Source organism: Leptonychotes weddellii, chromosome 12, assembly GCF_054177405.1.
Source record: "Leptonychotes weddellii isolate Sample4059 chromosome 12, ASM5417740v2, whole genome shotgun sequence".
Lineage (NCBI taxonomy): Eukaryota > Metazoa > Chordata > Mammalia > Carnivora > Phocidae > Leptonychotes > Leptonychotes weddellii.
In genome coordinates, this window is record NC_138380.1 from 83,645,606 (window position 1) to 83,667,821 (window position 22,216).

The 22,216-nt window shown below is 37.6% G+C and overlaps 1 protein-coding gene across 1 annotated transcript in view; it reads left to right on the top strand.

The window, feature by feature from the left end:
• Positions 1-22,216, top strand: part of SUGCT (succinyl-CoA:glutarate-CoA transferase) — a 641,807-nt gene that overhangs the window by 283,671 nt on the left and 335,920 nt on the right. Inside the window, exon 11 of the mRNA XM_081799712.1 lies at positions 6,325-6,427. Within this exon, the coding sequence (XP_081655838.1) occupies positions 6,325-6,427 (103 nt within the window). The remainder of the gene's footprint in view (positions 1-6,324; positions 6,428-22,216) is intronic.

Consider the following 22,216-nt stretch of genomic DNA (forward strand, 5'->3'; position numbering starts at 1 on the left):
ACATATAATGTATTATTAGTTTCAGAGGTAAAGTTCAGTAATTCATCTGCTATATATAACACCCATTGCTTATTACATCTCGTGCCCTCCTTAATGCCCATCACCCGGTTACCCTTTCCCCCCACCCCCTTCCCTTCCAGCAACCCCCAGTTTGTTTCCTATGGTTAAGAGTCTCTTTTGGTTTGTCTCTCTCTCTGATTTTGTCTTATTTTATTTTTCCCTTCCTTTCTCTATGCTCCTCTGGTTTGTTTCTTAAATTCCACATATGAGTGAGATCATAATGGTAATTGTCTTTCTCTGACTTATTTTGCTTAGCATAATACCCTTTAGTTCCATCCTGGTCATTGCAAATGGCAAGATTTCATTTTTTGATGGCTGCATAATATTCCATTGTATATATATACCACATCTTCTTTATCCATTCATCTGTCGATAGACATCTGGGCTCTTTCCATAGTTTGGCTATTGTGGACATTGCTGCTATAAACATTGGGGTGCAGGTACCCCTTCAAATCACTACATTTGTATCTTTGGGGTAAATACCGAGTAGTGCAATTGATAGGTCATAGGGTAGCTCTATTTTTAACTTTTTGAGGAACCTGCATACTGTTTTCCAAAGTGGCTATACCAACTTGCATTCCCACCAACAGTGTAGAGGGTTCCCCTTTCTCTGCATTCTCGCCAACATTTGTTGTTTCCTGATTTGTTAATTTTAGCCATTCTGACAGGTGTGAGGTGATATCTCATTGTGGTTTTGATTTATATTTCCTTGATGCCGAGTGATGTTGAGCATCTTTTCATGTGTCTGTTAGCCGTCTGGATGTCTTCTTTGGAAAAATGTTTACTCATGTCTTCTGCCCATTTCTTGACTAGATTATTTGTTCTTTGGGTGTTGAGTTTGGTAAGTTCTTTATAGATTTTGGATACTACCACTTTATCTGATTACACATTTGCAAATATCTTTTCCCATTCTTTAGGTTGTCTTTTGGTTTTGTTGACTGTTTCCTTTGCTGTGTAAAAGCTTTTTATTTTGATGAAGTCCCAATAGCTCATTTTTGCCTTTGTTTACCTTGGGAAGGCAGTGAGTTTTTAATCAACTATTGCCATAGTCCAAGTATGAAGAGTCAAGGGCCTGAACGGTGGTAGCAACAGTGGGACTAGATAAATAGAGCTTAACTGTTGAAAAGTTGATTTTACAGGCCAATTATGTATAAATTATAAGAGATGATGAAAAAAAAGAGTTCCCAATTTAGCCAAGAGTGTGAATTCAGGCAAGGGGAAAGGGAAGTCTTAAGTCATCCATGGGCATGTTGTGTTTATGGCGATGATAGTGTATCTGAGTAGAAATATCCCATGGTAACTAGGAAGAGGGGCTTGGGGAAAGGTTAGGGCTGGAAATAAAGATTTAGATATCATCTACATGGAGACAGCAGGATTACTTAGATGAGTGAAAGAGAACAAAGAAAATTGGGACTGGAAGGAAAAGGTAAAAGAATTAATAAAAGAAACAGAAAGGGCCAAAGAGGTATTAAAAATCCAGTAAGTACAATAGCATAGGATATAAAGATAGGATTGGGTGGCTCAGTTGGTTAAGCAGCTGCCTTCCGCTCAGGTAATGATCCCAGGGTCCTGGGATTGAGCCCCACATCAGGCTCCTTGCTCGGCGGGGAACCTGCTTCTCCCTCTGCCTGCCGCTCCCCCTGCTTGTGCACTCTCTCACTATCTCTCTCTCTGTGTCAAATAAATAAATGAAATCTTTAAAAAAAAAAAAAGGATAGTCAACAGCATCAAATGCACAGAGAGCAGATAGGATGAGGACTATGAAAAGAATATTGGGTAGTGGTCCCTGAAGACTCTTGGTGATTGGGCAAGAAAAGGTGTTGGTGAACAAGTCAAATTTCAGAGGCTCAGGCAGTCGTGGTAGATTGGAAATGGGTAAATAGGATAGGAACAAAAGGGTAAGAATATTAAGAAAACTTTTTCTTTGAATGAAAACTTTATTATTATTATTATTATTATTATTATTATTATTATTAATTTCGATGTGGAGCTCAATCCTGGGATTCCAGGATCATGACCTGAGCTGAAGGCAGATGCTTAACTGACTGAGGTGCCCCCAAAACTTTTTTATTATTGACAATAACACAGAAGATATTGATAGAGGGGGAGATTTAAGATGCATCAGAGGGAGAGAATCTGTTGCCTCCTGTCAAGTTTCTTTGCCTCTGGTCTCATCTGTATCCTTCCATTCCCTGTATTGATCCTGATCATGTCAGCCCCCCACTGAAAGACCTCTCTGGGTGCCTCATGGCCAGTGGAAATCCAATATCCTTAGCATAGCAGACAAGATGCCTTGCACTCTGGTTCTAACCTTCTTTTCCCATTTCATCCTTCGCCATTCAGGGTACAGGAGATTTTAGATTCTTTCCATGTTGGGTCTTTGTACACATTGCTCTCTCTGGAATACCCTTCTTTCCATCTTCCACATGGAAAATGCTAACTCATCCTTCAGCAGCTGCCTCAAATGTCACCTGGCTTTTGAATTCTTTCCTGACTCCCCAGGCCCAGTTCAGGTCTCCTTCTCTGGTACTTCAACTGTAGGCTGTACACTCATTTTTGTCTCGGTATCTTGCATTGCAAATCATCAATTTCCTTAGCTGTGTTCTCCATTAGATTGTATGATCTTTGAAAACAGGGACTTTTTTACTGTTGTAATCCCCATGACTGGGACAAAACAAACTCTTGCTAAAAGCATCAGGAATGAATGAGTGGGTATTAATGTAAGGAGATGTATCTTCAGGTATAGAGGATGGAAGTGAAGAAGCATCTTAGTGCTAAGTGAAATAAGCCAGACACAGAAATACAAATACTGCATTGATCTCACTCATGTGTGGAATCTAAAAAGTCAAACTCACAGAACCAGAGTGTTGAATGGTGGTTTCCCAGGACTAGGATATGGGGGAAATGGGGAGGAACTGGTTAAAGGGTACAAGCTTTCAGTTATAAGATGAAAAAGTTCTGAGAATCAAATGTATAGTATGGTCATTGAAGGTAATGCCATATTTTATACTTAAATGTTCTTAAGTAGATCTTAAATGTTCTCACCACATACACCCCCCCCACACACAAATGGTAACCATGAGGTGAAGGATGTGTAAATTAATTTGATTGTGGTAATCATTTCATGATGTATATGTATATTAAATCACTGCATTGCACCACACTCTAAAAAACATGCTGTACAAAATAAATATATATAACTTTTATTGGTCAGTCATACCTCAAAAAAGTTTGGAGGGAAAAAACTTTATGAACTTGAGCAAGTTAATTTCTCCAAACCTGAGTTTCCTGTTGGTCATATGAGAATAATACTTTTATTACAGTGTGCTTTTGGGGAGAAAAGCTACAAAATATACTAACCAACATTTAGTAATCATTAATATTAGAATTATTTCCAACTCCACCTTCATGGCCTGTATCTCTTGGTTTCTGTCTTGTCTTGGATTTGGCTGCAACTTTAATCCATTCTCTAAAGAGAAGTGTTTTGTTTGTTCTTTAAGTAAAATTTTGATGCTAAGAAATTTAAACGTACCAATGTTTCATCTACCTAAATGATTCAATCGACAGCAAGCAAATTCAGCAACAATCTAAAATTTAATATATGGGTTGATTTGGCAAGTTCACAATGAAATCTGACTTGTCTTAGGAGTTCCCAAGTAACTTCCCAGAGGAGGCTGAAGCTTTGAGGCTCCCTACACTGCATCGAAGGACACTCTTCCTGTCTTATCTTCAGTACTGTTTTGCCCTAAGTGATTTAGAACAGCTCTTTCCACTTTTTTTTTAGCAGCATTTTTGTGGTTAATAAAAACATGTGCTTACAGTTTTTTTGCATAGATAAAGGAGAGGATTCCACATCAGATTTAGATCAAGAGATAGATTTTCAGAAGAAAATGAGGGATGTGTGCCCTGGGAGCAGCAGAATGCCGCAATGTTCTGTCTCTGGCCGCTTGAGTTGAAGGCATTTATGAACACGTCCACACCCACGCCCACGCACATCCACAGTGGTCACCACTGCAGCTCCTGACACTGTCTTGCTCCCCAGTCTCCTTTCCAAAGTGCATCTGTTGTTTTCCATGACATAAAATAAATCCCTCTCTTTTGCCCAGTGGTGAAAAGCTTATATAAATACTAAAACTTCAGCTATTCCCCTGAGTTTTCTGTTGGCAAGCCTGCAGCTATGGGTTTGTTTGGATCTTGACGTGCCTTTTCTGTGCAGCTCTTTGAGGCCACTTAGGTGAGTCCGGTGGTGATAAATTCACATGTCTTGAAAATTTATCAGGTTAACCACGATAACGCTCTGCTTATGGAAACTTAAATGATTGACACCCGGATTGAAAAGGCTCCAGGTTCAAAGTATCTCTTTTATTCTTTCAGCATATATCATTCTGGTGATATATATGTCTTAGGAAGTCTGGGCCAGGAGATGATTTTAATAGTCATTGAAAAGAAAATAAGGTGTGAAGAATTGATTAATGAAAGACATTTCATCTTGCATGGTGGTGTTCCCATGAAAGAATGCTTTTCAGTATGTAGAAGTGAAGTATTTGATTGTGTACTAAGTAGGGATAGTTAACATTACTGGCTGTAATTAAAATGGACAATGAAAAATCTTTATTCACCAAATGGTGAGATTAGGAAAGTGCCCTCAAAGTATTGATACTGATTTTACCCTTGTTTTAAACAGTGGAAGAAATAGTGCATTCTCCAATATAATTTCCCATGGAATCTGCAAACCTAAGATTAATTCTAGCTATGTCTAAGACTGCTGAGTAGAAGTCCGTGAACACTATTTCTACTATATTTCCACTTGTCCTCCCATAGTAGTGAAGCCTTCTGCTTGCTGTCAATAATCTATTTTACCTAATGCTTTTTTTTAAAAAAAATCTCTTTTCACCTAGATTATTACTTAGCTAGAAATAGCTTGCTATTTTAACAATTAGTAATTCTAAATTCTTCATATGTTACAAATTATGACTGTTGAGTTGTCTTTGAGGATCCAAGATTTTATTTCTGTTTCACTGTTTCACAAGAAGAAATATAAAATGGTGAAGAAGAAATATAAAACGGTGAATCTCGGGGTGCCTGGGTGGCTCAGTCATTGGGCGTCTGCCTTCAGCTCAGGTCATGATCCCAGCGTCCTGGGATCGAGCCCCGCATCAGGTTGCCTGCTCCGCAGGAAGCCTGCTTCTCCCTCTCCCACTCCCCCTGCTTGTGTTCCCTCTCTTGCTGTGTCTCCCTCTGTCAAATAAATAAATAAAATCTTAAAAAAACAAACAAACGGTGAATCTCATTAATGAATTAGGTCCCCTTTCCTTGACATAATAGAGAAAATAAAGGGAATCAAATAAGCTTTTATGTCTGTGAAGTCTAATTGTAAATTATAGAAAAAACAAAACAGAGGTAAAGGACTTGGCTGGATTTGAGCATTGCTGGCTAAACTGATATATCAGTCTTCACATGCCTAGATTTGTTCTGATTAGGAAGTCATAGTGCAAATAAGTAGCTAAAGTTGTGTTTAGGCCAATGGTTGTAGCTGTTAATTGTGGCGTACTTTAAATATAATGGAGGTAGAAGATATAGCTTTCTTTTTTTAATTAAAGATTTTTATCTATTTTAGAGAGGGAGAGCACAGAGGGAGAATGAGAAGGAGAAGCAGACTCCTTCCTGAGCAGAGAGCCCAACGTGGGGCTCGATCCCAGGACCCTGAGATCCTGACCCGAGCCAAAATCAAGAGTCGGCCCCTTTACCGACTGAGCCACCCAGGCGCCCTGAACATATAGCTTTCTTTTAAAACAACTACATTTGTTTATTTTTTGTTTGGAGGAATAATTTAGTATATCAATCTACCTTAAACTGATGTACTATGCCCGAATCCTAAAAAACACTTTGCACAATGACATTGTGCTCAAAATTGCAATTATATTGTTATATTTATAAGGTGCTCAATACAGTAACAATTGAAGCTCAGCTAAAACCATTTCCCACACAATCTGCCTTCTCCACGGGACTCCCTGTCAAAAAGCACACAGACACAGAAATAGGAGGGATTATATGTCTAATGGTGGACCTTCAAACAATGAGAGCTGGTTGGCTATTCTTACCACTCCTGGACAAGTCAAGTTGTTTGAGTTAGGCAACATTCTCAAAACTAGGAGCAAAGAAAGCCTAAGAAACATAGTTTTGTTGTTACTGGTTGCTTCGAAAGAGGGCCATATGAGAAAAAACTGTTGTGTAAAAATCCATCTTTTTTGGGTCTGTTCCTAGGTTTGAAAAAGAAATGACCAGCAAGTGGTTATACCTCTTTGAAGGCAGCGGGGTTGCGTATGGCCCAATCAATGACATGAAGAACGTATTTGCAGAACCCCAGGTTTGGTTTTTGAAGTTTTTAGTACATGGTAGTTAAAAAATGCAAGAAATTGCCTCTCTTTATCCAGATTGATTCACGTAAATACACGTGAGCCATTGGCCTTGAGCTTAAGTCATGTAACGTGATTTTTGACGGTTACGTTAGACTGTGGGTCTGAAGTAAAAAGAATCAATTTAGAACTGGCTGTCTACAATCATACTTTTACGCCCATCAGATCTAACATATTTCTGCAGCAGTCTCTACATAAAGTTTGCAAGGTCAGGACATTTGTTTCTCCTGAAAAATGGGAAATGTAGATAATTGAGAGGTTGGGCTCAGGCCCTCAGAGATCATTCTCTATAGAAGGAAGTATGACAACTTCTATAGTTGCAGCCCACATCTCACCAGATGGCTATCTTAAAGTGTACAAAGCAAGTCATGGTTAATTTTGCAAATGAGAGGCTTTTATATGTTTTGATTAATAAAGTGCATTATTTGTGAAGAATCAATTGTACTTGAATAGAGGTTTGTACTGAAAAATTCTTATAAGCTTCTTTTTGGGCCCCAGGAATCAGGATCACCTGAAAAAATGAGTTTTTTCTATAACATTGTTCAAATTATTATTTTTAGAGGCTATCAAAATAATTTTTGATTTATTACTTTAATCAGTATCACTGCAAGCAATTTACTGCTTCTCAGATTCACATATTAATCCCAAAAGGTAGAGGAATGCCATTTTTCTATGAAGCTTTCACTATGATTATTCACATATCTTATCAGCTTCCAACACTTCAAAATTATAGGTCTAAAAATATTCTTTATATTGTAACCGGTTTTTCTTTGAAATGAATTATGGAAACTGGAATATGATTTGCTAGGGGAGGAGAACTTTGTTGAAAACTGACCTTTTTAACTTTGGTACCTATCTTTTACATGAGTATCTGCTTCAAGGAGAATTGACATATATTTAATTCAGTGTTCATGATATTTACTGGAGGAAAAAAATGAGTGGATTCAGGAATTCTGCTGTGTGTTATCTTCCTGCCAACATCGTGAATATGCCAAGGCTTTGTCCATAATAAAACAATGGCCAATAAGTATTTGAGATTAAGGGCCCCGCTGGATATGTACTGGGTTTCTATGACAGGGTCCTCGCTGCATCAGTGGATTAATGTCTGGTGATTAATAGCTCCTTGCCATGAGGCAGCAGTGAGCACACTCTGAAACGTACTAGACTCGGAGGACCAGTGTTCTCACTCATAACTTCAAATGAGGCCAAGCTTTGGCTTTGAGTTGTTGTGGGGGAATGGGTGGGTTTTGCTATCATTTTCCTTCTTAAAAATGGTACCAAGCTGTGTAGGACTTGGCGTTTAACTCGATTTGAGGGCACGTTTCCCTAGAGATCATTTCTGAGAGTTTTATCATCAACATTTCTGTTGCTTCACCTGTGTATTTTCAGGCACAAAGAACGTTATTTTAAAAATCACTGGGTATCTTCTTTTTTTTTTTTATTATGTTATGTTAAACACCACACATTCCATCATTAGTGTTTGATGTAGTGTTCCATGATTCATTGTTTGTGCTTAACACCTAGTGCTCCATGCAGAACGTGCCCTCTTTAATACCCATCACCAGGCTAACCCGAGACGAATCACTGGGTATCTTCTAACATTACCTATTTTCTAGGTTTTGATGAACAAGGAACCAAGGTTCCACCCTTCAAATTGTTCACCTTATGGGCTGCTTCAGATTGAATATAGGATAGTTAGGTTTTTCATTCCCAGTTTTCCCTTGTAGTTCGGTTTAATTACTTTAATTGTTCTATCTCAACTCTTTTGGACCCTCAAGTTTCTAATATTGGTCTACGGCATATTTTTAGCTTTTGCTACTACCCCAGGAGTCTCTGAAAATTGCCTTCTTATCCCCCAAAAGTAGCTCCTGTTACTATTCTAACATCAAAAATTCTTAATCATCCAGTGATAATTACTGACAATTGTACCCTAGTTGCAAGAGTGGAGTTGGTCTCTTTTATATATACTTTCGTTCTTTGCAGTTTAAATGCCAAATGTACACATAAAATTTATCTGGAGTTTTAGAAGGACTAGAGAGCAATGCAATACTGTTACATTTTAAAAATTAGCACGGACGACTCTGGCCATTGTATGTAGGACTGTTTGGCATGAGAGGTAAGTACACTTGGCTCTTTTAAAAAGAATTCCATTATCATTTTGAATTTTGGAAGAAATGTAAAATGTGAAAAAATCAGGGAGTTATGTCTTAGGACTACTTTCAAAAGTTCATTTGACAAACCTTTATTGTACTTATGTACCAAGTGCTAGGGATTTAACATGAATTTAGTAATTCTCTTCCTTTCTGAAAAAATAAATCTAAAATCGACTTAGGTAGCAGATACACAGTAAATATTGTTGTTGTATGAATCCGTGAATGAATGAGTTGGTTAAACTCTGCCAAGTATAGGTTTTCCAAATGATCAAGGGGCTATTGTGCGTCCCCTGGGTGGGGCTGACAGCGTCTATCTATAGCCTTTGTTTGGAAAGCACTGCATAATGGTTAAGACCACAGAGTCAAAATTGTTGGGCAGCTTTATAAACTTACTGGGCTTCAGTTTTCTCAACGGTAAAGGGGTGTAATAGGATCTTTGCTCTATATTGTCGTGTTACATGTGATAATGTTTATCAAGGGCAGTAGGGATTGCCAGAGGTAAAGGCTCAAGACACAGGAGTAACTCTGGGTTACAATGGTACCCTTTAAGGTAATATTTTTGTTAAAAAACACCTTCTTCGGTGGAGACCTTTGCTCAAGGTTATATTTGTTTGGTGGATACAAAGACCTTTGTTTGGTGGATACAAACAAAATCAGTGTGGCTCTGGGGTTGGGGATCCCTAGCTTAAGAATCGAGCTGTAATATTCTTTTTAAGAAAAGGCATTCGCGAACTCTGTGCCAAGAACTTCTCAATCCTTCATCATTTCTGATTGCTGAAACTCTTCTTATTTTTTATTTTCCGTAAAAGTATCATTTCCGTTTAAGGTGTCCTCCCTTGTTTTTCCCCCATGAGCTGTAGAGTTTCTTGGCCCGGGGGTGCATGGAACCGGCCACTTGTGCTCAGATGTGGGACCCCGCCACTGGCGCCCGTGGCTGGCTCTCGTGCTCGCTGTAGCACAGCTGTAGCTCAACGGAAAATTGATTTGGGTGAAGTACAAGGCCTGGAACACGGCGCCGGAAGTGAGGCTTTGATGAAGTGAAGAGGGGTGTGTCCAACCAAAAAGAAAAAAAGGAAAGTCAGAAGCATCAGAGTGCAGGAGAGGATTTTCTGGGGGCCTGCTTATCAAGTGGGCCATTCACCCTTCATCTGTGGTTTGAGCTCGGTAGACGACAAAAATGTACTTGATGGTAGAAACTATTTCGAACCTAAATAATTTCATCATGGCCTCATGTTCTGAGGAAACTTGATTTTTTTTTTTTTTTTTGACTCAGCTGAAAGAGCAGATGATTTTTTTTTTTCTTGGATAGATGCAACGTTGTCTACCTTTTATTTTAGCCTCTGATTATCTGCTGCAGACTCTGAAAGGTTGAAAGGGTCCTCCAAGCATCCACTGTTAAGTCAGTCAAGAATACTGTGGGAGTTTTGGTCTGTATTTACTGATAGCTTAGAGGAATTTTGATCCAAAAACCTTTTAGTGGTAGTTTGTTTTTCTCCCTCGGTGATAAATTATCTGTGGAAAACTCTGTGTATTTTATAGAAATGCAATATGGATTATCTGCATATCGATTTTAAGAGTCATTTTTTAAGTGCTTTCTTAAAATATCTTTTTTAAACCAGGCCAAGATTGTGTAGTACATTAAAGGAATTCTTAAAAAGTTTGAAAAACTTGCTAGATGACCTCAGTATGGTCCTATTTAACATACCCTGGGGAACATGTGCATAAAATACATTGTGGTTTGAGGTTTTCCAACCCAAACAAACTTAAAAGAAAATGCAGCTTTTAATAGAAACTATTCAGATTCCTGCAAAAATAGGTATGGATCCCACCACCGAGAGCATTTAATAGCATCATTATCTACCATGAGAATCAAAAGAGATTGTGTTACCCTGTTTTTTGCATTTTGCTTAAGACCGTGTATTTGGCGATTCTAAGTGTATTCTTCGACTGAACTGCGCAATTAAAGAATATATAGATATGAATGACCGAATCTCTGATTAATGTTTTTTTTTTTTTCTCTCCTTGCTGCCATGACCCATGGGTGGGGAAGAGAGGGCAAAAGGGTGTCGCCAAACTGGTGTTATTTAACAGAGCCTTCACATTTCTACCACACACGTTGAATCCATCAGGTGTAAGACTCACCCTGAAGCATCACTTCTGAGAACTATTGGGAGGGAAGTATCAGAACTGAAACATCACAGCTGGCCCTGATTTTAGCTGGTGCCAAACACCTGCAGGCTCTAAAAGGATACCAAAACAAAACCCCACCCCGTGGCAGCAAGCCATCCCTTAACAACCCTTCCTTAACTTTGTATCACCATCAAAATTAATTTAACATTTTCTACAGAAAACTTCTTCTTCCTGTCCCAGAAGGCCATTACAACTCACATCTTTCGTATGGGATAAATATGTCATAGAAGCAAACAGAGTGAAGTATTGAAATATTGAAATATTTGATAGCTTAAAATTATCTGTTGTTTTCATATCATTATTTGTGGAAGCCTGTGAAGTTGGAGGTTTTATTAATCTCTAGGCTAGCTCATGTTCTCCAAGCGATTTGGTTTTTTAGCACATCCTGGCAAACTATCTGAGCATCTGGGAAAAAAAAGCTTTCAGTATTCATATAGTAAGTGTCAGAAGCACCCCAAAATACAAAGCTGTTTTTCAAGCCCTTTCTACACTCATGCACGCACACGCTCCTGCACGCACGTGCACATTCACAGACATACTCGCGTTTTTGATGCATTTTAAAGACTGCCTTCTCCATGGCATTAGCTAATATTTGTTGAAATGCGGTTGTATAGCCTGGTGGGCTTACACACCTCAAGCACGATTCTATCCTTGTCTCTAACACTGCTGGGAAACACACACATACAGGGCTCCCTACAACTGGAAAACAGTTGATGAAAATCTAGATAAAACAATATGTCTGGAAATAATTCCTGGTAGACAAAGGAGATTAAAAATTAAATTTTGTGTGTATTTCTGAACATACATGACACACTTTAGGTGGTGAACAAATTCAGATATATTGTGTGTGTGTTTGTCTTATGATACCTGGGAATAATACTTTAAATTTTTGAAGAAATAATGTGCTTTAGGCTTAAGTGATTAAATGAGATAAAAATGGAGAGTTTAAGCCTTCAACTTTATATTAAAATATAAAGTATTAGGCAGTAATGTCTAATTTTATTTTGTTGAGTTGAGAAGAAAATGCAAGAAACCTCATCTCTTATTATGTAAGAGGAAACCCACTGAAATGTCAAATAAAAATAAAGGACATAGTATAACATTACTGGCATTTTATGTTCATTTTTTAAATATAGCTAAGAAATTTGGAGGCACCAATTTCTTTGAAATATAACACAAATATACTTAAATATCCAACTGGAATGCCTTGGACATTTCTTGATTGATGTTGATGGAAATAAGATTGTAGAATTTATGTTAAAGAGAAAAAGCCTTCTTTTGATCTTTTTATGAAAATGTGAGAGGCATGGTTCAGAGCAGGGGAATGTAATCCGCTTATTCACTCAGACATTCATTCATTCATTTAGCAAATAGTAATTGATGGCTGTCACGTGCTTGCCCTCTCTTTCTCCCTCCCTCCCTCCCTTTCTCTCTCTTCATATATATATCTATATATATATACACACATATATAATGTATGTACTATACAAGACTATATTATGTATGCTATATTATACATAGAGTCTTGTATTAGGTATTTGGCAAGGGGAGGGTATGATGGAAAGCAGTGAATCAACAAAGATAAAGCTATTAAACATTCAAGGAGGTCCCACAGTCCAGTTTAAGGTAAAGTGTGTCCAGTGTCAAAGAAGAGTTACACATAAACGTTCTGGGTATTTTAGCAGTGAGAAGTAATAGGCATAAAGAATCCTATTTAATGAATTAACAAAAGTTTAAAATCTGACAAGGAGTTGCAAAATGTCTTTATCACTTAAGCACTATTTAATACCACTGACTATATTCCCTATGCTGCACCTTTTATTCCCATGACTTATTCATTCCGTAACTGGAAGCCTGTATCTCCCAACTTACCAAAGGACTCTTCATCCTTTTAAATACCTTTTGCAATCAGTTTGTCATATTACTAATAAATTCCTTTTCGATGATTAAGAGGAATTTAATGGAGGGTTTCCACTTTTACTGTTCAGTGATTCTGAAATTATTTGTGACCTGAGAATATCTGAAAGTTTCCTTTTTTTTTTTTGTAGAGCTACTCTCTCCATATGTGTTTCTCTCTCTCTTACAGCCAATATTAAAGGTTATGATTTCACAGATTTATTCAAATGAAAACATTTTTCATTATCATTTTATTGTAGTTATTATATTAAAAAGCATTTTAATTTTATTATTGGTGGTACTGAACATGAGCAACGATTGACAGGGACTGAGAACCATTGATATTTGAAGAACTTTTCTAAACTGATTAATGATGAAAGAGGAAGAGATACAAAATGGTGTACTCAAAGCCTACAGGATCTTGAAATGTACATTCTGTAAGAATCTACGTTCTATAAGAATGTACATTCTATAATCTACATTCTGTAAGAACTCAGCAGTTAAAAATGGAGCCTGAATTTGCAATTTGTCTCTTTTACTTTGATTACCTGTGCTTTAGGTGTTGTACTAAGAAACCATTGCTTATCTAAGGACATGAATATTTACAGTTAAATTTTCTAAGAGTTTTATAATTTTTATATCTTATATTCAGGTCTGTGATCCATTTTGCATGTGTGTGCGTGCGTGCGTGTGTGTGTGTGTGTGTGTGTGTGCTATGCTGTAAGGTGTGGAGTCTGACTTCACTATTTTGCATATGGATATATCCAGTTGTTTTTGCATCATTTGTTAAAAAGACCAATATTTTCCCATTGAATTTTCTTGGCACTGTTCAAAATCAATTAGCCATTAATGTAAGGGTTAATTTCAGAACTTTGATTATTTAAAAGTGTTTTTATTTATTTCCACATTTGTGTGCATTTCTCAAACTTTCTAATGTTGATTTCTGATTTCATTCATTGTGTTTGAAAAACATACTTTGAATGATTTCAGCTCCTTCAGATTTATTGAGGCTTATGTTATGTCCCAGCATAGGATCCATTCTGCAGAATGTTCTCAGTGTTCTTAAGAATGTGTATTCTGTTGGAGTATGCTATAGATGTCTGTCAGGTCTTGTTTGTTTTTACCATTGTTTAATGTTTACATTTCCTTGTTCATCTTCCGCCTGGTCCCTATATACATTATTGAAAGTTGGGTGCTGAAATCTCCAACCATTATTCGTGAATTGTCTGTCTCTCCTTTCAGTCAGTTTTGCCTCATAGATTTTGGGCTCTGATGTTACGTGCATATGTTTACCACTGTAATATCATCTTAAAGAATTATCCCTTTATTATGATGATAAAGGGATAAATTTCTATTTCTAGTAAGATTTTTTAAAATATCTATTTTCTTTTTTTTTTTTTTAAGATTTTATTTATTTATTTGAGAGAGAGAGAATGAGAGAGAGAGAACACATGAGAGGGGATAGGGTCAGAGGACGAAGCAGACTCCCTGCCAAGCAGGGATCCCGATGCGGGACTCGATCCAGGGACTCCAGGATCATGACCTGAGCCGAAGGCAGTCGCTTAACCAACTGAGCCACCCAGGTGCCCTAAAATATCTATTTTCTGGTATTAGTATAGCCACTGCATTCTCTTTTATGATTGTTGTTTTCATTGTACATCTTTTTCATCCTTTTATTTTCAACCTATTTGCATGTTTGAATCTAAAGTATCTCTTATGTAGACAGTATATAGTTGGATCCTGTTTTTTTAATCCAATCTGAAAATGTATGCCTTTTGATTATATTGTTTAAGCCATTTATACTTAGTTACTATTGATGCGGTTGGATTTACACCTGACATTTTCCTTTTTGTTTTCTATGTGCCTCATTCTTTTTTATTCCTCTGTTCCTTTCATTCACTTCTTTTGTATTAGGTAGATATTTTCTAGTATAATATTTTAATTCCTTTCATAACTTTCAATGACATTTTGAGCTTTTTTTAAATTGGTTTCTTTAGGGCCTATAATATATATCTTATCAGAATTGACTTCAGCTTCTTTTTATTTGAGTATAGTTGACACACAATGTTACATTAGTTTCAGGTGTACGACATAGCGATTCAGCAACTTTTTAGGTTATGTTGTGCTCCAAGTATAGCTATACCATCTGTCCCGTACAGCACTATCACAGCACCACTGACTCTATTCCCTAAGCCGCCCCTTTTATTCCCATGACTTATTCATTCCATAGCTGGAAGCCTGTATTTCCCACTACCTTTCACCCATAATTCCACTACTGGGTACTTACCCAAAGAAAGTGAAAACACTAATTTAAAAAAAAATATATGCACCCCTATGTTTATTTCAGCATTATTTATAATAACTAAGATATAGGAAGCAACCCAAGTGTCCATCAATAGATGAATGAATAGAGAAAGTAACACACACACACACACACACACACTGGAATATTACCCAGCCATAAAAAAATATGAGATCTTGCCATTTGTGACAACATGGATTGACTTAGAGTGTCCTAGAGAAAGACATGTGAGTCCATCTTTATGTGAAATCTAAAAAAAACAAAACAAATGAATAAACAAATGAAAAGCAAAATCAGACCTGTAAATACAGAACAATCTGATGATTGCCAGAGGCAAGAGGGGTGGGAAGATGGGCAAAAAAGAATTGACTTCATTTTTATACTGATTTAGTTACAGTGAAATCTAGAAACTTTACTCCTATATATCTCTATCTATCTATCTATCATCTATCTATCTGTCTATCTATCTCTCATCTATGTATCATCTATCTAACATCTATATATATATTAGAAACTCAGCAATACACTGTTATAATTATTACTCTATATAATATGTTATATTAAATCTTTCAAGCCAGCTGATAAATGAGAGCAAATATATATTTATAGAATTTTTATGTTAATCTTTTTATTTTATTTTATTTTCCTAATTTCTACCTGTGGACTTAAGTTAAAGATTTGAGTTGGATCTGATGTTCTTTCCTTAATCCAGTACATCTTTTTGCTCTTATCCACTCCCCATGTGCTATTATTGTTAAATACATTACATTTATATATTATAGGTCCAACAGTACACTATATACATATTGTATATGGCAATAGCTTTTTAAATCAGCCAAGAGAAGAAAGGAAAAATATGTAATTATATTGTTTTTTATAATTGCCTATGTGATTATTTTACTGGTATTCTTTTTGTGTATCTGTGTGTGGATTCACAGTGCTCTATAGTATCATTTACTTTTAGTCTGAAGAGCTTTCTTTGATATTTATTAAACTATAAGTCCACTACCAACAGATTTTCTCAGTTTTGGTATAACTGGGGTTATCTTTAGTTTGCTTTCATTTGTGAAAGATAGTTTTGCTGGATACAATATTCTTGTTTGACAGTTTTTTACTTCTAACGCTTTTAATATGTTGCCTTCTGACTTCCATGATGTCTGATGAGATGTTATATGTTAATCTTATTCAGCTCCCTGATATGTTATCAGTCATTTTGCTTTTGCTCCTTTCAGGGTTTCCTCTTTGTCTTTGAACATTTTGAGTATTATCTGTCTGGGTGTGTGTGAATGTCTTTGCATTTATCATACTTAGAGTTCACTGAACTTCGTGGATGTATAGACTAATGTTTTTCATGAAAACTTTCATGAAAGTTTTAAGCCATTATTTCTTCGATACTGTTTGTCTCTTTCTCAAATCTCCTTCTGGTTCTGCTATTTATGTGTAGGTTTATGCTCTTAATGGTGTTTCACACTTCTCTAAGGCTCTGTTCTTCATTTTTTCCCTCTCTTCTTCCGATTGAATAATCTCTATTAATCTATCTCTAAATTTGCTGATTCTTTCTTCTGACAATTCAAATACATGGTTGAGCCCCTCCCATGAATTTTTCATCTCAGTTATTGTACTTCTTGACTGCAGAATTTCCATTTGGTTCCTTTTAATAATTGGAATATTTCTATCTCTCTATTGATATGATATCTTTGATGAGACATTGTCCTCATATCTTCCTTTAATTACTTAAGCATGGCTTCCTTTTGTTCTTTGAACATATTTATAATAGCTGCTTTGAAGTTTTTTCCTGCTAAGTCCACCATCTGGGCCTCTTCAAAGGTGGTTTCTATTGCCAGTGTTTTCTTTCTGTGTATTGGTCAGACTTTACTGTTTCTTTGCTTGTCTCATAATTTGTTGATATCTGGATATATTAGAGCCCCTTTGACTCCAGGGGCTGTTTTGTTTCTTAACAGGTCAAACAGCAGTGACTTGGCTGCACCAATTCTGTGAAGTCCATTTTCCCTGCAATGCATAACCCCTGAGGTCCCAGCTCAGATGGTTTCCACTTGCTTTTATCTTTTACCTGCAGGTCTCTCCTGAGTTGCAGAGGCCACTTATTGGGCAAAGGTCGTTCTTAGCCAGTTAGATTCTTATCCTTTGTAGTTGGTTGTGTGTGTGACTTGGAAGCTGCTATCACAGTAAAGGGAATTTAGTTTTTTTTTTTTTTTTTTCTTTTTCCCTCCTTTCAGCCAGGGACTAATAGCTCGGGGATTCCCTCAGTGATCTGCTTCTGAGAGAGCACAACCTTGGGCACTCACACAGTTGCCCAGACTTGCAAAGATAAGTGTGATTTTATTTTTAAGCATAGCTTCCTAGGCATCACCCCTGGGTCAGAGTAGCTTACTTAAGTCAGTGTTTGGTAGATTGTTTGAGCCCATGCCAGTGAGGCTTTTGACTTGTTGCTGGGTCAGGATGCAGCGTGATGAATGCTTTCAGATCTGTCTCCACATCTTGCTCTGACTGCTCTGATTGCTCCTAGTGGGCACAGCCTGGCATGCATGCACCTCTTCCTTAACATGAAGAGTTGATTGTGAGCCCAGGAGAGCTTTTCCCAAAGGTCTCTTCCCTGGTTCTCTCTCTTAAATTTTTGGTAATTATGTGCTGTTTTGCTTGTGTTCTGGAGCTACCAGCTTTCTTTTAATTGCTCTCCACAAAGATCCCTGTTGTTTTCAACAACCCCCTTAGGTCATTGAGGATGAAATGGCCTAAGGTCATTCCAACCTCTCTTAAAAAAAAAAAACAACAGTCCCCTCAGGGAGAGCTGGGGAGCTCTTTATTTTTATGACCTACTACATCCTCCTGCCTGTGCCTGCCTGGAATAAAGCTTCTGCAGCACAGGCTAAGGGAAGTCAGAGAGACAGTCGCCTGTCCCTAGTGGGATACAACTATAGTCCCAGAGTGAGAGCTGGGCAGAGAGGAAGCTCCCATTATCTTGGCCTCACCTGCTTGGAGTAGAGTTCTGGGTTAAAGCTTTTATCACATGGAATTCTGGAGCTTGGTGGTGGTGGTGGAAAGGGGATGTCAGTGGAGTGAGCCATGCCTCAAATGCCAGACTCTCACTTCTTTCTAAGATTGAGCAGATTTCCTTGAGAGAATATTTCTTCATCTGCTGTATGTCCTTACAATAATTTCCAGGGACTTTAAATTGTTTTTAACAATAATTTCCACAAGCCAACTTGCTATGTTGTTGAGAAAAGGGTCTGCTGAGCAGTTTACCCATCATTTCAGAAGTCCTACCCTCTTGCATTCCACCCTGCCTTTCTGGGAGATCCTGAAGTTCTTTACCCTATCAGAATATTCATGTGCTAAATTTCTTTTACTTTGTACTTTGTGCTTTCCACTTATACTTACACCTTTAAGAAGGTCTGACTGTGCTCTGCTGGGCTTCTTAGTCTCTTTGTCCTTACCTTGCTAGGTTTGGTCTCCCATTTATTGTGCCTTTTTGAAAGACGAATGTAAAATTTTATGGTAGTGTTTTTAGAGTGTTCTCCAAAAGAACACCTGGGTTAGAATCATCCAGGGGCCTTGTTAAAATTCATATTTCTGGAGCTAACCAAGCCCAGTGGTTTTTAATGTCTTTGGATGAAGTTCAGGAATTGGCTTATGTAGATTTCCTAGAATTATTCTGGTACAAACTGTATTTTGAGAATCATTATAGGAGATGGTAGAAGATTAAGTTGGAAGTGTAACTTGGGTCCTAATCGTGAAGCACTCAAATACTACTCTAAAGGATTTGGATTTTCCCTGTGGGCCAAGTGTTGGAAACAAAAATGGCCTTATATATTATATATATAGTACTAAGTATCTTCTGTGTCCTCTCACCTTCCTTGATGTACCTCTCCTTCTGTTACAGACACTTTGTGTGCTCCTCACTCACTCACTAAGGACTTAGGGTCCTCATCCTTTTTTTTTTTTCCAAAGATTTATTTATTTTTTTTATTTGATAGAGAGAAAGAGAGAGAGAGAGCACAAGCAGGGGGAGCAGGAGAGGGAGAAGTAAGCTCCCTGCTGAGCAGGGAGCCTGATGCGGGGCTTGATCCCAGGACCCTGGGATCATGACCTGAGCCGAAGGCAGCCGCTTAACCTACTGAGCCACCCAGGTGCCCCTAGAGTCCTCATCCTTTATCAGTCTATGTTTCCTCTCCTTTCTTTGCCTCTGACTCCCTATCAGCTCAGCATTATCTCAGCTACCTTTTCCCTCAAAGCTCTTAAAGCATCACTTTGTTTCTTTCTCTTTCGAATTAAAACTTAAAAGACTATTTCAGAATTCCAAATGCATTTCTTTCTTTTTTTTTATTATTATGTTATGTTAATCACCATACATTACATCATTAGTTTTTGATGTGGTGTTCCATGATTCATTGTTTGCATATAACACCCAGTGCTCCATGCAGAACGTGCCCTCTTTAATACCAGATCCTGTGTGTAGGGAGTTATTTTTAATGTGATTGCTTCTTTTACCTGCTTCTCTGTACTGCCTTCCACTCATGCCTCATGAAAAAGGGACAGTAACCTTGTACCTAAATTCTGAAATATTATCAACCCCTAAAATTCTTAAAGATTGTTGGCCTAATATAGAATTGATTGAAAGTGAAGACTTTCCTAACAAAGCCATGTAAATCAAGAACTTCATATGTAGGAAATATTAATTTTGATGCCAAGTGCAAGATGATTTGATGGGTGCTTTTAAAACCACAGGAAAGAAGATCTTCTAGAAAGCTTTTGCCCTAGATCAATTAGAAGATTATGTTGCTGAATGATTCATCTAGGCATCAGGTGTTAAAAGCCTGAACTACAATGATTATGGTGGGTCTGGAAAATAAGAGATAAAAGCCACACTAAAAAGAAGTGATTGGACTCAGTGACTACTTGTATATTGGGAACCCTACAAGTTAGAGTCAAAGATACCATAAGTATTTGGTATCCAGAATATATAAGGAATTCCTACAGCTCAGCAATGAAAGGACAAATACAATAATTAAAAATGGATAAAGGATTTAAAGAGACACTTGTCCAAAGAAGATATACAAATGGCCATTGAGCGCATGTAAAGATGCTCAACTCACAAATTATTAGGGAAATATAAATCAAAATTATAGTGTGATATAACTAGGGTGACTGTAATGAAAAAGACAGTAACAGGTGTTGTTATGGGTATAGATGAATTGGAACCCTTGCACATGCTGGTGGCAATGTGAAATGGTGTAGCTGCTTCGGAAAATAGTTTGGCAGTTCTTCAAAACGTTAAACATGCAGTAACCATTGGACCCGGTGCTTTCAGTCCAGTCCTAGGTATAAGATTTCAAAAAATATGATTTGTACAAAATGTGCCCGCATACGTTCATGGAAGCTTTATTCATAATACCTAAAAAGACACAAACAACCTAAATTTTCATAAGCAGGTGAATGGATAATCAAACGGTGGTATATCTATGTGATGGAATATTATTCATCCATAAAAGGGTACATGCTACAGCATGAATGGCCCTTGGAAACATTATGCTAAGTGAAGGGAGATACACATAAAAGGCCGCCTATTGTATGACTCCATTTATATGAAATGTTCCGAATAGATAAAACCCATTCAGAGAGACAGAAAGTATATTAGTGGTTTCCAGGGACTGAGAGAAGGAGAGGGGTAGGGGAGTGGTTGTTAAGGAATATGGGGTTTCCTTCTGGGGTGATGAAAATGTTCTGGAATTAGGTAGTGGTGATGTTTGCACAAACTTGAGAATATATTTAAAGTCAGTTTAAGAGGATGGATTTTATGTTATATAAATTATATCTCAAAATAAAAACAAAAAGATACCACAGAGGTTAGAAGTTCATTGTCAAAGAACAAATTAGTGTTGAGAGGGTTTAATTTGTTGTATGTGGATGAGCATGGAGAGTTAGGTCTTGAGTTTTATAAAGAGTAGGATATCTTATATACTCCCTTAAAGCTGGTTCCTTTGTGATTATTGGTCTTTGTGTCTCTAATTACAAGCACAATGTAGACCTACAATGTAGTTGTAAACAGGATGAATAAAATATTCATACATTCTTGTTATTGTCCCGCAGATCGCTGAGACCTTGTCATTTTTATTCAGTTGTTTTTCAGTTCAATTTATTCAATTGTTTTCACACCCTCTGTTTTTCACATGACATTGGTCATTTCAAGGTGATTGGTTCAGACTAAGTTCTGATTAGCCTTTGAAGGGAAATAGTGCTAATGTCAGTTCAATTTTCTAAACTTTTGAAGAGCTATCCAAACCTGGGGGTGTGTATATACCACCTCATAGCCAGTCTGGGTTCTGGGTGATGTTGTATCTGTTAATTCAGTTCTCAAAGTGTGATTTGTTGAACTTGAGGTATGCATGTGTCCAGGTGTTCATAAGTAATGTAATGCAGTCATATTCCCAAGTTCTTCTCTCAAGATCTCCTTGGTAATTTCGTTTCCTGGGGTGCCTCTTTTTGGTCCTCTGGCCAGATACTATGGCTTTAGTTATGCTATTCTCATGTTCACTTTCACAACTGCACCTGTCTTTGGGGCCAAGTGGCAATGGGACAGTGAGGAAAAAAGTGCAATCAGATTTGAGTCCACCCTTTAAACTATAGTTCCATCAAACTTCAAGGAACGTTCCCTTCTTTTAGGAGTTGGGCTTTTGCTGGCTCCCATTGCCTCTGCTGGTCAAAGCTGCTGCTACCGTCTTACCACAGCGTGCCTGAGAGCTGGGGGCTAGGAGAATAGATAAAGAGAAAAAACAGGGGGTTTCCACTCTCTTGTTGAGCGTTATGCATTCCCTTTCCCATTCCTTGAACCAGAACTAAAAGGCTTCTCCCCAAGCTTTCCCTGTTTGCATCTATCCTAATCCATTTGTGCTGCTATTAACAAAAATACCATAGACTGTGTCCCTAATAAACAACAGAAACTTATTTGTCCCATTTCTGGAGGCTGAAAAATCCAAGATCAAGATGCCAACATATTTGGCGTCTAGTGAGGATCCACCTCCTGGTTCATAGTCCACTGATTTTATGCTTTGTTCTCTCCTGGCAGAAGGGGTGAGGGCGCACTCGGAGGAGGCCTCTTTTATGAGGGTGTTAGTCCCATTCCTGAGAGCTCCACCCTCGTGACCTGATTCCCCCCACCCCCATCCCCAGGACTCCACCTC